Here is a 12,501-nt window from a genome sequence, read left to right on the forward strand (position 1 = left end):
GCTGAGCCGGCCCAGCCCCGCGCCGAGACTCGCGGCCCCCCGCCCCCCTCCTCCTCCTCCTCTCGCCCTCCCCACCCCAAGGGCTCCCGCTCCGTTTGCTGCATTCCCGGAGCAGCTGGTGGCTGCGGGCGGCCGGGCGTGCGGGCGAGCCTGCCCCTGCCAGGCTGAGTGGGCAGCGCCGGGGCCACGGCGGCAGCGGCCAAAGGTAGGTCTTCCCCGCCGCCGGTGCCGCCGGCTGGGCCGGCAACTTCTTCTCCGCAGCCGGGGGTGCGGCGGGAGCTTGGAGGGGGGGTTACCGCGGGCCCTCCCCGCGCCCCCCACAGCAGCCGCCCACCTGCCCAACTCCTGTCTCCACACTCCGCCCTCCTTCGCCGGATGCCCGCACTTTCCTCCCGCGGGACAGAGCGGCCCTTTGTACGGGCTCTGGCTGCGCAGAGTTGGGCCAGCCCTTCCCCGGCCCATCCGGCCCCGGGGGAGTCCGGCACCAGACCCCGGGGGCCAGCAGCACCCCCCTGGCAGCATCTGAGCCCTAGCCAGACCCTCCCCTGCCTCCCCCAGGACCCCTCCAGTCACCTGGGCTGGGAGCGAGCCAGCAGGGATTGGCTGGCGGCAGGAGCTGGGGGGGTGGGGGCGGCGGGAGGGCATGCAGGTGGGGCTGCGACAGGCTCCCAACTCCTGCCCTGGCCGCCCGATCCCCAGGCAACTCAGGCCGGTGGGGGAGCTGAGTCCCAGAGTCGGACTCACAGCTCGGGTCGGGGGAGTCCGCAGTCTCCTTTGCTGGGAGGGAAGCAGAGACGGCGGAGCGACTGAGTTCTCCCCGCCCCAGCTCTCTCTCTGGGTGCCCCCCCCCACCCTTGCCCGCCTCTCCAGGGGGCAGAGGGGGGCTGCTTCTCAGTCTGCAGGGGCAGGACTTCACACACACACACACCCCCCCCCGCCCAACTCCCGGCGGGTTCTCTGCATGGCTGCTCTAAGAGGAAAGGGGAAAAGCAAACCGAAACCAAAGCCTCCGAGAGGACCCCCGCTTGCTTCTCCCATCGCCGCGGTGCCGGGCTCTGGGTTCTGGCCCCTCCCAGGGGACAGGCAGCAGAGGGGCCCCTTTGCTGCTAACTTTTTCCTGGGAGAAGAGTTGTGCAGATGGACAGAGGCCCACCGCCCTTGCCCCTCCAGCTCCGTGGCTGGCCGGCCTGTCCCATCCTTCTGTCATCCCGTCTTCTGTCTCCAGGCCTCTCTTCCTGGGCCCCACCAGGACGGGTGTCTTCGGACCTCAGGGGCCCTTGCACTCTGCCCCGGGCTGGCATGGGGGCACCCACACACACACCTGGCTGGGAATCCAGCTGGGGCTCCTGGGCAGTGCTGAGGGCTCTGCCGGGGTGCCGCTGCTGGCGGGTCTGTGGCCAGACCTGGTCTGGCGCGTCGTGGCTGGGGCGAGGCTAGGGTGCCTGGGAGCGGGGGTCGGCGGGGGTGGAGGAGGCAGGCGCTGGGGCAGAGCAGGGTGGCTGCGCAGAGCACAGCCCAGCTGCTGGACGTCCAGGAGCCTGACCCTGACCCCCGCGCCCACACCCTATCTCCCGCAGATGCGCCCCACCCGGCGGCTCCCCCGCTGAGAGTCTGAGGCCGGCCCCCTCACCTCCCGCCATGTCGCAGATGCTGCACATCGAGATCCCCAACTTCGGGAACACCGTGCTCGGCTGCCTCAACGAGCAGCGTCTGCTGGGCCTCTACTGCGATGTGTCCATCGTGGTCAAGGGCCAGGCCTTCAAGGCCCACCGGGCCGTCCTGGCCGCCAGCAGCCTCTACTTCCGCGACCTGTTCAGCGGCAACAGCAAGAGCGCCTTCGAGCTGCCAGGCACGGTGCCACCCGCCTGCTTCCAGCAGATCCTGTCCTTCTGCTACACGGGCAGGCTGACCATGGCGGCCAGCGAGCAGCTCGTGGTCATGTACACGGCCGGCTTCCTGCAGATCCAGCACATCGTGGAGCGCGGCACCGACCTCATGTTCAAGGTGAGCTCGCCCCACTGCGACTCGCAGACCACCATGATCGAGGACGCCAGCTCCGAGCCCCAGAGCCCCTGCAACCAGCTGCAGCCAGCCGCCGCGCCCCCTTACGTCGTGTCCCCCTCCGTGCCCATCCCGCTGCTGACCCGCGTCAAGCACGAAGCCCTGGAGCTGCCTCTGGCCACCGGCCCGGGCCTGGCCCCCAAGCGCCCTCTGGAGACGGGGCCCCGGGATGGCGCGGCGGTGGCCGCCGGCCCGGCGGTGGCCGCGGGCACGGCCCCTCTCAAGCTGCCCCGCGTCTCCTACTACGGGGTGCCCAGCCTGGCCACCCTCATCCCCAGCATCCAGCAGGCGCCGTACTCCCAGGGGGAGCGGACCAGCCCCGGGGCCAGCAGCCTGCCCACCACGGACAGCCCCACCTCCTACCACAACGAGGAGGATGAGGAGGACGACGAGGCCTACGACACCATGGTGGAGGAGCAGTACGGCCAGATGTACATCAAGGCCACAGGCAGCTATGCAGGTAACGCGGGGCGGGCCCGCCGCCGCCCCCACTGCGGCCTCCCGCCCACGGGCGTGGCCGGGGCCCTCCAGGCACCTCCCGTGTGGGCACTGAGGCTGCCCGGGCCTGACCCGTGGCGTCACAGCCTGGCGGGGAGATGGGCACGTCCCAGGGCCGGGACAGCTCAGGGCGGCCACTGTGCCAGAGGCGTGCAGGTCCCAGCTCAGACCGGACGAGCTGTCGGCAGCTGACCCTGAGGCACAAGCAGGAATTGGGTCCCTCTTGCACGGCCTTAGCTGAGGACCTTCTATAAAGTCGACCCTGGGTGGGATGGGAGGCCCCGGAAAAGTTTAGCTGTAGCGGAGCGCGTGGGCCAGGACCCGGGCTTTCTCTGGACAGATGAAAAAGACTGTGGGCCTTGGTGGAGCAGGGACCTGCCCGAGGGCTCGCAGGGCACCGTGCAGCCCCGCTGACCCCATGCCTGCTTGAGGCCCTGTCAGTGAGGTTGCCCCATCAGATCCATCTCTGTCACCTTTGACCTCCGCCCTTTGCCCCTCCCATGTGCTTTCGCCTCGAGTCCAGAGCGTCCTTGGAGTCTTCCAATCACGGCCAGCACCCGGGGCAGGTCAGAAAGCGCCTCCTGAGTGCAGCGAGCGCCCCCCGACCCGCCCTTGTTTTGGGAGGACTCGTGCCTTTGGGATCATAAAGCCGGCACATTCTGACTTGAGACGCCTGTTGCTACCTGTAAACTGCCTCACGGCCCCCAGAGAGGGTTCAGGATTCGTGGGTGGAGGGTCCCACCATCGAGGCCCCGGGTTGTGTGTCCCCCCCCGCCTTCTGCGTTCCCCAAAGACCGGCTGTGTGCCTGGCTCGCCGCCTGGCCTGATTTGCATGCGGGGCCCGAGTCCAGTGACTGACTGGCCGGAAGCTTGGTGCCAGTGGGGAGTGACCTCCCAGAGCTGGGCCCGGGGGCACTTCGGAGACTCTTTCCTCCCCTGAGACTGCCCGTGGCCTCGCGCCCCGATGGGGCTGACGCTGTCTGCCCCCGACCCCCGCCTCCCACCCCCTTCCACTCTTCCATCTCCAGGCAGGCGCAGGTCCATCAGTTCTGGACGGACGGGGACAGGGAGCCGGGAGCACCGGCCAACTCAGGCCCTTGGGACAGCTGGTCCCCAGCGGCCGTGGATGGGGTGGCTGGGTCTCGGCTCTGGTCTGGCCCACCTGGGCCCCTCCTGGGGTCTCTCTCAGAGCTGCAGGGGTGGCGGTGCCCTGGACAGCTCCCGTGGGCTCGGGCATCGTCTTCCCTGCAGCGCAGTACTTTGTTTGAATGCGTTTTGTCACATTTGTGTGAGTTCTGCAGGATGCTAGCACACAGACCGCCTCTGTCTGGATGGGGTTTTCCTCTTAGTGGTGGAGGGTAGGGCTCCGTGTTCCTGACCCCAAGAAAGCCACAAGCTCAGGTGTGGGTCAGGCCTGGCCGGGACCCCGGGAGCCACCTGTGGGCGGCCCCCTCAGCCTGCTCCTGCCCCAGCAGCCCCCAGGCGGTGCCCAGAGGGAGCTAGGGTGGCTCCCAAGCCCCTTCCCCAGGGCGTGCAGCCCCTAAGGACCACCCCCCTGGCCACAACAAATGCCGGCAGCAGGACAGGGCTCAGCGGAGGGGTCAGGGCCGAACCTGCTGTGGGCCCAGCGGTGGGGCTGCCCGCCGTGGTCCCTGGAGGTGTGATGCCAAACCAGGAGGGGGCCTGGTACAGCTGCCTCCCCAGGGTCTTCCCCGCTCAGCCCGCCCCGCCGTGTGGCCTCAGGCATTGACGGGTTGGAGATGGTGAGAGACAGGACAGGGTGCTGAGGGTGGCACTGGTGTGCGGGCAGAGCGGTAGCTCGTCTGGGGGCACCTGCTGCTCTGGGTGCACAAGCCTGGCCCTCTCCTGTGATCTGGGGTTTTCTGAGAGGGCAAGGGACAGTGGCCGTGGACAGCCCGGGGAGGGCTTGTGAGACCGAGCCGCCCCACGGCCTTGACTGTGCCTTCTCCCCAGCCCCTCTCCCCCCCACGAGACCACATGCCGAGTCCTTCAGGGCGGGCACGGCTGAGCAAGTCCCGCGTGCCTGTGCCCCGCGGCCCCCAGAGCCCCTGGGCTTGTTGGCGGTGGACAGGCTGGTGGCGGCAAGCTGGGAGACTGGGGGGACAGAGGGCCTGGGAGCGGCCCTGCCTCCAGCTGACCCGTGAGGCTCCGGCCTGGGTGTTCTCCTCGCTGAGCCCATAAGTGGGGCAGGGAGGGGGGTGTGATTTCTTGGTTAAGATCTAGGTTATCGGCAGTGACGTGGCTGGCATCGCTGGGTGCTGGGTGCGCTGGGAAGAGGGTTGTGGGGGAGGGTCCAAGGGGGCCGGGCAGGCGGAGAGGGCCCGTCCGCAGTGGTGGGCTGCTCCTTGGGTGCTGGCTCCCCGGCCCCCAGGCTCCCACTGTGCCCTGGCTGAGTCTGAGCAGGGGGCGTCCTCATACCTGCCATGGGCCACCCGATAGCCAGGCGCCTCTCTTCCGGCACCCAGACAAAGGCAGGGCAGGACTCTGAGCTGGTGGCGTCTGGAGCTTTCAGGCTCTCTGGAGTCCCTCCTCCTTCCTGGCCAAGGGAGAGGGTGGCCTGAGTGACCTTCAGGGGTCTTCTGACCAGCACCCTGCATGCAGGGCCGTGAAGGAGCCAGAGACCGGAGCCCCAGCCTCATCCCCATGGAGGGCCGCTGGCAGCCCCTGCTCGCTGAAATCGAGGAATGGAACGTTCCAGATGAGCGAATGCGTCTCAGTCCTTCAGCAGCCCCCTCTGGGTTCCTGTTCCCAGCCTGTGTGTCTCCTCCATCCCGGGCGGGTCCTGCACCGCCGTCTATCGGGGAGATGCCCTGGTTGATTCAGCCACATCCCCGTCAGGGGACATGGAGGGGAGGGGGGATGAGCCACAGAGTGGGCACCCCCGCTGCCCCTGTTCTCTGTGGTCTGACCACCTCTGGCCTCCAGGTCCGCCCTCCTCACTGTACAGGTGCTGGGTCAGCAAGCAGGTGTGCTCCCCGTGGGCGTCTGAGACTGGGGCACCTGGGTATTTACGCACCAGCCGCGTGCTTCCATGTTAACCCTTTCCTGGGCGGATACCGCCTCCGGGTGTCCTGCGGACGCGCCTGGACGCTGCTGGTGGCCCGGCGTGTGTGCTGATGTCCCGGCGTGGCTCTGCCCCTCCTCTGGGTCTGCCCGCCGTCCCCACGCCTGGACGCAGGGTGGACCCAGCAGTGCTCAGGTGTGGGTGCTGGCACGCGGCTCCATGACTGTTCCCAGGTTCTGGAGGTCAGCGCAGCCGCTGACCCATCTTACGGCTTACATCTTAGGGCCAAGCCCGCTGTATCCACCCCTCTGCACAGCGGGGCGTCTCTCCAGCAGGGCCCCCGGGGTGCCTGGCGATCACTGCTCCCACCCACAGCTCAGAGCCCACGGGCGCTCGCTTGGGGGTCCTGCCGAGAAGGGAGAAGACGGGGTTGGTTCTGCAGACCCCCTGCCACCCCTCCATGCTGCCTCCTGGCCTGGGGGCGGGGACATCACCCCGTGAAAGTGCAGCAAAAGCCCCGGCCTGTCTAGGGTAGGGTGCCCTGCCCGGGGTCGGGGGGTCCTCTGTGTTTTGAGGTAACATCCTGGCAGCTCAGCTGAGAGAGGGGCCAGCACAAAGTGTCTCTCCCACTGTGCACCCCAAAGGCTGCCCCGGGGGCCGGCCGGCGCTCCCGGTGTCGTCTAGGACTGGCCCTGAGGGCTTCCAGGGGTGGCCTCCCTGGCCCCCTGCAGTGTCCCGTTTAACCCTCACCCCCCAGTGCGCTGAGATTTCTTCTTAAGCCAGTTTTATTGAGGTGTGACTTACATACCCCAGTGACACGGGTATGAAATGTACCCATTTGAGACCAGCTGTGGGGCCGTTAGCACAGTCAGGAGGACGTGTCTGTCACTCTGGGGACGCTCACACCTCTTTGCGGGTACCCCACCCCCCAGCCGCAGGCAGCCTGGGATCTGTTTTCTGTCCTCTGGGGACGTCTGTCCGTCACCCAGACTGTCAGGCTGTCCGCACTCCAGTCTCGCTGGAGCATCAGCAGGAAGACTGAGACGCGCCTGTGCTGGGCGGGCGGTCCTGCCTTCCCGTTCGCGCCGTCTGTGTATGTAAGTGTCTACACGGGATAAAACATGCCCATTTCCCGCGTACAGGTGATGAGGTTGGTCGCTGTGATCCAGCCAACAGCACAGTCAAGTTTACGCGGCAGTTTGCTCCCCTCAAAGTTGTCCCAGGTCGTCCCTACCCCAAGCCCGGCCACCACACACCTGTTTCCAATCACCGTCGCTTCTGCTTGAGGGGGCTCGCGCAGAATGGAACCTCTTCTCCTTGACTTCCTTCACTTACTGTGCCTTGAGATCCATCATCCCTGTGGCTCCGAGCGTGGGTGCTTGATCCTAGTGGCTGGGCCGCTCTCCCACGCCATGGACGTGCTGCCAGTGGCGGCTGTGTGCGGCCTTCGTCCTCACGCTGCCGTGGACGTCCTCCTATAAGTGGGACTGAGTTTTTGTCTGTCTGTTGAAACGGTTGGGTTTTCTCCTTATTTTATTGATGTGGTGTATTGCATCAGTTAATTTTTAGATGTTGAACCACCCTTGTATTCCTCGGATAAACCCCACTTGGTCATTATGTGTTATCATTTTGTATATTGCTGTACTTAATTTGCTAGTATTTTCTTAAGGAATTTTGCATTTATGAAGGCTAATTATCCGTAGTCCGCCTGTAGTGTCTTTGCTGGTTTTGTAGGATGATACACTAATGTCCCTTCTCGTTTATTTTCTGTAAGAGTTTAAGTTTGATGTTATTTCTGTCCTAAGCGTTCTTTGACCAGTGAAGCCACTTGGGCCTGCAGTTTTCATATTCAGTTAGTAAAGAGTCCGCCTGCAATGCAGGAGACCCTGCTTCGATTCCTGGGTTGGGAAGATCCCTTGGAGAAGGGTAAGGCCACCCACTCCAGTATTCTGACCTGGAGAATTCCATGGACTGTATAGTCCATGGAGTCGCAAAGAGTCAGACACGACTGAGCAACTTTCACTTTCACTTCACTTCCGTTAGTTGAGGTATAGAACTATTCAGATTTCTCTTTCATCCCCTTCAAGTCATGGTAATTTGTATCTTTCATGGAACTTATCCATTTCTGATCTATGTAAATATTAAAATAGCCATGCCAGACCTCTTATGTTTAGTATTTACCTGCTGTTGGCTCTTTTCATCTTTTTACTGTTAATCTGTTGTTGTTGTTCAGCCGCTAAATCATATCCAGCTCTTTGGGACCCCGTGGACTGCAGCACACCAGGCCTCCCTTCCCTTCACTGTCTCAGTAACTCAGTGAGACCGTGAGCCATGCCGTGCAGGACCACCCAAGACGGACGGGTCATGGCGGAGAGTTCTGACAAAATGTGTTCCACTGGAGAAGGGAATGGCAGACCATTTCCGTATTCTTGCCTTGAGAGCCCCATGAACAGTATGAAAAGGCAAAAGATAGGACACTGTTGATCTCCCGTGTCTTACTCATTTCATGTAGGTAGCCCATGGTTGTGTTTCTTGTTCCGTCACTAAGTCGTGTCTGGCTGCGACCCCATGCACACCAGCCCTTCCTGTCCTTCGTTATCTCCTAGAGTTGGCTCAAACTCCGGTCTGTTGGTCAGTGACGCTACTTAACCGTCTCATCCTCTGCCACCCGCTTCTCCTCTTGCCTTCAGTCTTTCCCAGAATCAGGATCTTTTCCAGTGAGTTGGTTCTTCAGGTGACCAAAGTATTGGAACTTCAGCTTTAGCATCATTCCTTCCAATAAATATTCAAGGTTGATTTCCTTTAGGATGGACTGGTTTGATCTTACAGTCCAAGGGACTCTCAAGAGTCTTCTCCAACACCACAGTTAAAAAACATCAATTGTTTGGCGCTCAGCTTTCTTTATAGTCCAGCTTTCACATCTGTACATGACTGCTAGAAAAACCATAGCTTTGACTTGATGGACCTTTATCACAAAGTAATGTCTCTACTTTTTAATATGCTGTCTAGATTTGTCATAACTTTTCTTCCAAGGAGCAAACATCTTTTAATTTCATGGCTGCAGTCACCATCTGCAGTGATTTTGGAGCTCAGGAAAATAAAATCTGTCACTGCTTCTTCTTTTCCCCCTTCTATTTGCCATGAAGTAATAGGACTGGATGGCATTATTTTCGTTTTTTTCATGTTGAGTTTCAAGCCAGCTTTTTCACTCTTTTCTTTCGTCCTCATCAAGAGGCTCTTTAGTTCCTCTTCACTTCCTGCCACTAGAGTGGTATCATCTACATATCTGAGGTTGTTGATATTTCTCCTGGCAATCTTGATTCCAGCTTGTGATTCACCCAACCCACTATTTTGTGTGATATTTGAGCGCACGGTTGAGATCTGCTTTTTTATCCAGTCTTACCATCTTTTATTGGGAGTCTTTAGACCATTTACATTTAATGTAATTTCCAAGGGGGTTAAGGTCAGATCTGTTATCTCATTGGTTTTTTATTAGTCATGTTTTCTTTTTTCCTCTTTTCACCACTTCCTGATTGAATTTTCCCAGAGTTCCTCTTTAGGTTCCCTCACCTTTCACTCCCACTGTGCTTTTGTTGTCTAGAGCTGACTCACAAATCTGACTTATCCCATCAACCTTCTCAGGGTTATTGCCCCCTCCCATGGAACTCAGACTGTCAAAACAGTGTGTTTTTACCTGCTCTAGTTCTTTGTGAAATTGTAAAATATTTTACTTCTTCATAGGCTGTTTTGAATCTTATCTCGTGCTCAGTCGTGTCTGGCTCTTTGCGACCTTTTGGACTGTAGCCTGCCAGGCTCCTCTGTCCATGGGATTTTTCAGGCACGAGTACTGAAGTGGGCTGCCGTGCCCTCCTCCAGGGCATCTCCCCGACCCAAGAGTCGGACCTGAGTCTCCGGGGCCCCCTGTACCGCAGGTGGGTTCTCCACCCGCCGAGCCATCAGGGAAGCTTTGTTAATGTCGCTGTTCTCACTTGGAACAACCAGTTGTCTTTTTTCTACTTGTAGTCACTTCTACAATTTAGAGTGGAATTTCTTCTCTTGGGCACGTTATTCTCTGAGTTTGAACAAATGCATATGGTCGTGTGACCACTTCCATAGTCAAGACCCGGAGCAGCGTCACCTCACACATTGCATCATCCCCGTGAGGCCCCGCTGTCGTCTTGGCTTCCTCTCCCCAAGCTCCTGCAACCGGTGGCCTATTTTTGTCCCATCAGTGGAATCACACGGTGTGTGGTCTTTTGAGTCAGAATGCATTTGAGATTCATTCTTGTTGCGTGAGTTCTTGGTTCGTTTGTGTTTTGACTGCCGAGCAGTACTCCCACAGTGGGTTTAACGTCTTATAGAAAGACGCAGATGAACTTTTTGGCCAACCCAGTATGTGCCAGTTGAAAGACTGTGGTTTTTTCCTAGTCTTTAGTGATTATGAATTGAGCTGCTGCAAACATGTGAGAAAAAAAAAAGGTTTTTGCACACACTTCAGTTTTCAGTTCTATTTGGTAAGTTAGCCCAGGAGTGAGGTCATAGGTGGTCTGGTAAGACATACTTAACTTTATAAGAAACTGCCCAAACACTTGTCTGAAATAGTTCCGTCACTTTGCATCGCAGCCAGCGGAGCAAGAGAGTGCCCGTCGTTCCGTCTTCTCACCAGTACTTGGTTTTGTCTTTTTTCTTTTTTTTAAAGCCGTCCTCAAGGTCTGTAATGGTGTCTCACTGCAGCTTTAATTTGTATTTCTGTGATGTCTAATGATGTGGAACATCCTTCGTATATTTATTTGCCATCTGTGTACCCACTCTGCTCAAGTGCCTCTTTGAGTCTTTGTCCTCTTTTTATTGGGTGGTTTGAATATTGAGTATCATTGATATTGTGTATTCTTTATGCCTTCCAGGGGGAAATCCTGTGTTGATATGTGATTTGTAAACGTTTTCCACCAGACTGTAGTTTGTCTTTTCTTCCTCTTAATAATGTCTTTCATAGACATTTAAAATTTTTGACGAAGTGTAAGTGGTTAATCATTCATCTTACAGTCATGCTTTTGGTGTTGTATCTGAGTCTTTACCCAACAAAATTATAGAAAATGTTCCCCCTGTGTTTTCTTCTAACTATTTTCTGGCTTTGGGTTTTACGTTTAGTCTGTGGCCCATTTAAAGTTAATTTTTGTATAAAGTGGGAGATATGGTCAAGGTTCTGAATATTTTTTTCATGTGGATGTCTCGTTTACTTTTGAAGAAATTTAAAATATGAAAAAACTCTATTATATCTGCCTACATATTTACCTTGTCCAGTTCTTTACACTTCATATAGTTTGGTTTCTATCTGGTGTCATTTTCCTTCTGCTTAAAGAATTACCTGTAACATTTCTTACAGTCCTGGTGATGGACTAGTGATGAATCCCAAAAAAACTACAAAGAGGTTTTTATATCACCTTTTTTCTTTTTTTTTAGACTTGTCCATTTTATTGTATGTTCAGTTCAGTTCAGTCGCTCAGTCGTGTCCGACTCTTTGTGATCCCATGAACCGCAGTACGCCAGACCTCCCTGTCCGTCACCAACTCCCGGAGTCCACCCAAACCCATGTCCATTGAGTTGGTGATGCCATCCAGCCGTCTCATCCTCTGTCGTCCCCTTCTCCTCCTGCCCCCAATCCCTCCCAGCATCAGGGTCTTTTCAAATGAGTCAACTCTTCGCATCAGGTGGCCAAAGTATTGGAGTTTCAGCTTCAGCATCAGTTCTTCCAATGAACACCCAGGACTGATCTCCTTCAGGATGGACTGGTTGGGTCTCCTTGCAGTCCAACGGACTCTCAAGAGTCTTCTCCAACACCACAGTTCAAAAGCATCAATTCTTCAGCACTCAGCTTTCTTTATAGTCCAACTCTCACATCCATACATGACCAATGAAAAAACCATAGCCTTGACTAGACGGACCTTTGTTGGCAAAGTAATGTCTCTGCTTTTTAATGTGCTGCCTATGTTAGTCATAACTTTCCTTCCAAGGAGTAAGTGTCTTTTACTTTCATGGTTGCAGTCACCACCTGCAGTGATTTTGGAGCCCAGAAAAATAAAGTCAGCCACTGTTTCCCCATCTATTTGCCATGAATTGATGGGACCGGATGCCATGATCTTAGTTTTCTGAATGTTGAGCTTTAAGCCAACTTTTTCACTCTCCTCTTTCACTTTCATCAAGAGGCTCTTTAGTTCTTCTTCGCTTTCTGCCATAAGGGTGGTGTCATCTGCTTATCTGAGGTTATTGATATTTCTCCCAGAAATCGTGATTCCAGCTTGTGCTTCCTCCAGCCCAGCATTTCTCATGATGTACTCTGCATATAAGTTAAATGAGCAGGGTGACAATATACAGCCTTGACATACTCCTTTTCCTATTTGCAACCAGTCTGTTGTTCCATGTCCAGTTCCAACTGTTGCTTCCTGACCTGCATACAGGTTTCTCAAGAGGCAGGTCAGGTGGTCTGGTATTCCCATCTCTTTCAGAATTTTCCACAGTTTATTGTGATCCACACAGTGAAAGGTTTTGGCATTTATATCACCTTTTAAAAAATCTGCCTTATTGAAGTATAATTTATATCCAGTGAAATTAACTTTCACTATACAATTGTCACCTTCATTTTTAAAGGGTATTTTTGCTGGATATAGAATTCTAGGTTGACTGTTACTTTCTGCTTTCAGTAGACATTCTCTTGTTTTCTGAAATGCATTTTTCCCCCCTCAGGAAATCAAAGTCATTCCTCTGTGTGTCTCTTTACAAGTTGTGTCTTTTCTTTTTAGGCTGCTTTTATCTCTGCTTACAGTTTGTTGAGCTTTTTGGACACATGCATTTATACCATTATTCCTTCAATTATCTTGTGCCCCTCCCCGCATGACTCCAGTTAAACATACTTTTGTCCC

General features: G+C 56.5%; 1 protein-coding gene across 5 annotated transcripts in view; it reads left to right on the forward strand.

Moving 5' to 3' along the window:
• Positions 1-12,501, forward strand: part of NACC2 (NACC family member 2) — an 81,217-nt gene that overhangs the window by 40,397 nt on the left and 28,319 nt on the right. For 3 of the 5 annotated variants that reach the window (XM_061154299.1, XM_061154302.1, XM_061154298.1), the window contains exon 2: positions 1,578-2,521. In XM_061154299.1, the coding sequence (XP_061010282.1) occupies positions 1,639-2,521 (883 nt within the window). In that variant the 5' untranslated portion in view covers positions 1,578-1,638. Of the gene's footprint in view, positions 1-108; positions 206-1,577; positions 2,522-12,501 lie in introns of those variants that run through there. The other 2 variants (XM_061154303.1, XM_061154300.1) reach the window with 2 other exon arrangements.

This window comes from Dama dama, chromosome 11 (genome assembly GCF_033118175.1).
Source record: "Dama dama isolate Ldn47 chromosome 11, ASM3311817v1, whole genome shotgun sequence".
Lineage (NCBI taxonomy): Eukaryota > Metazoa > Chordata > Mammalia > Artiodactyla > Cervidae > Dama > Dama dama.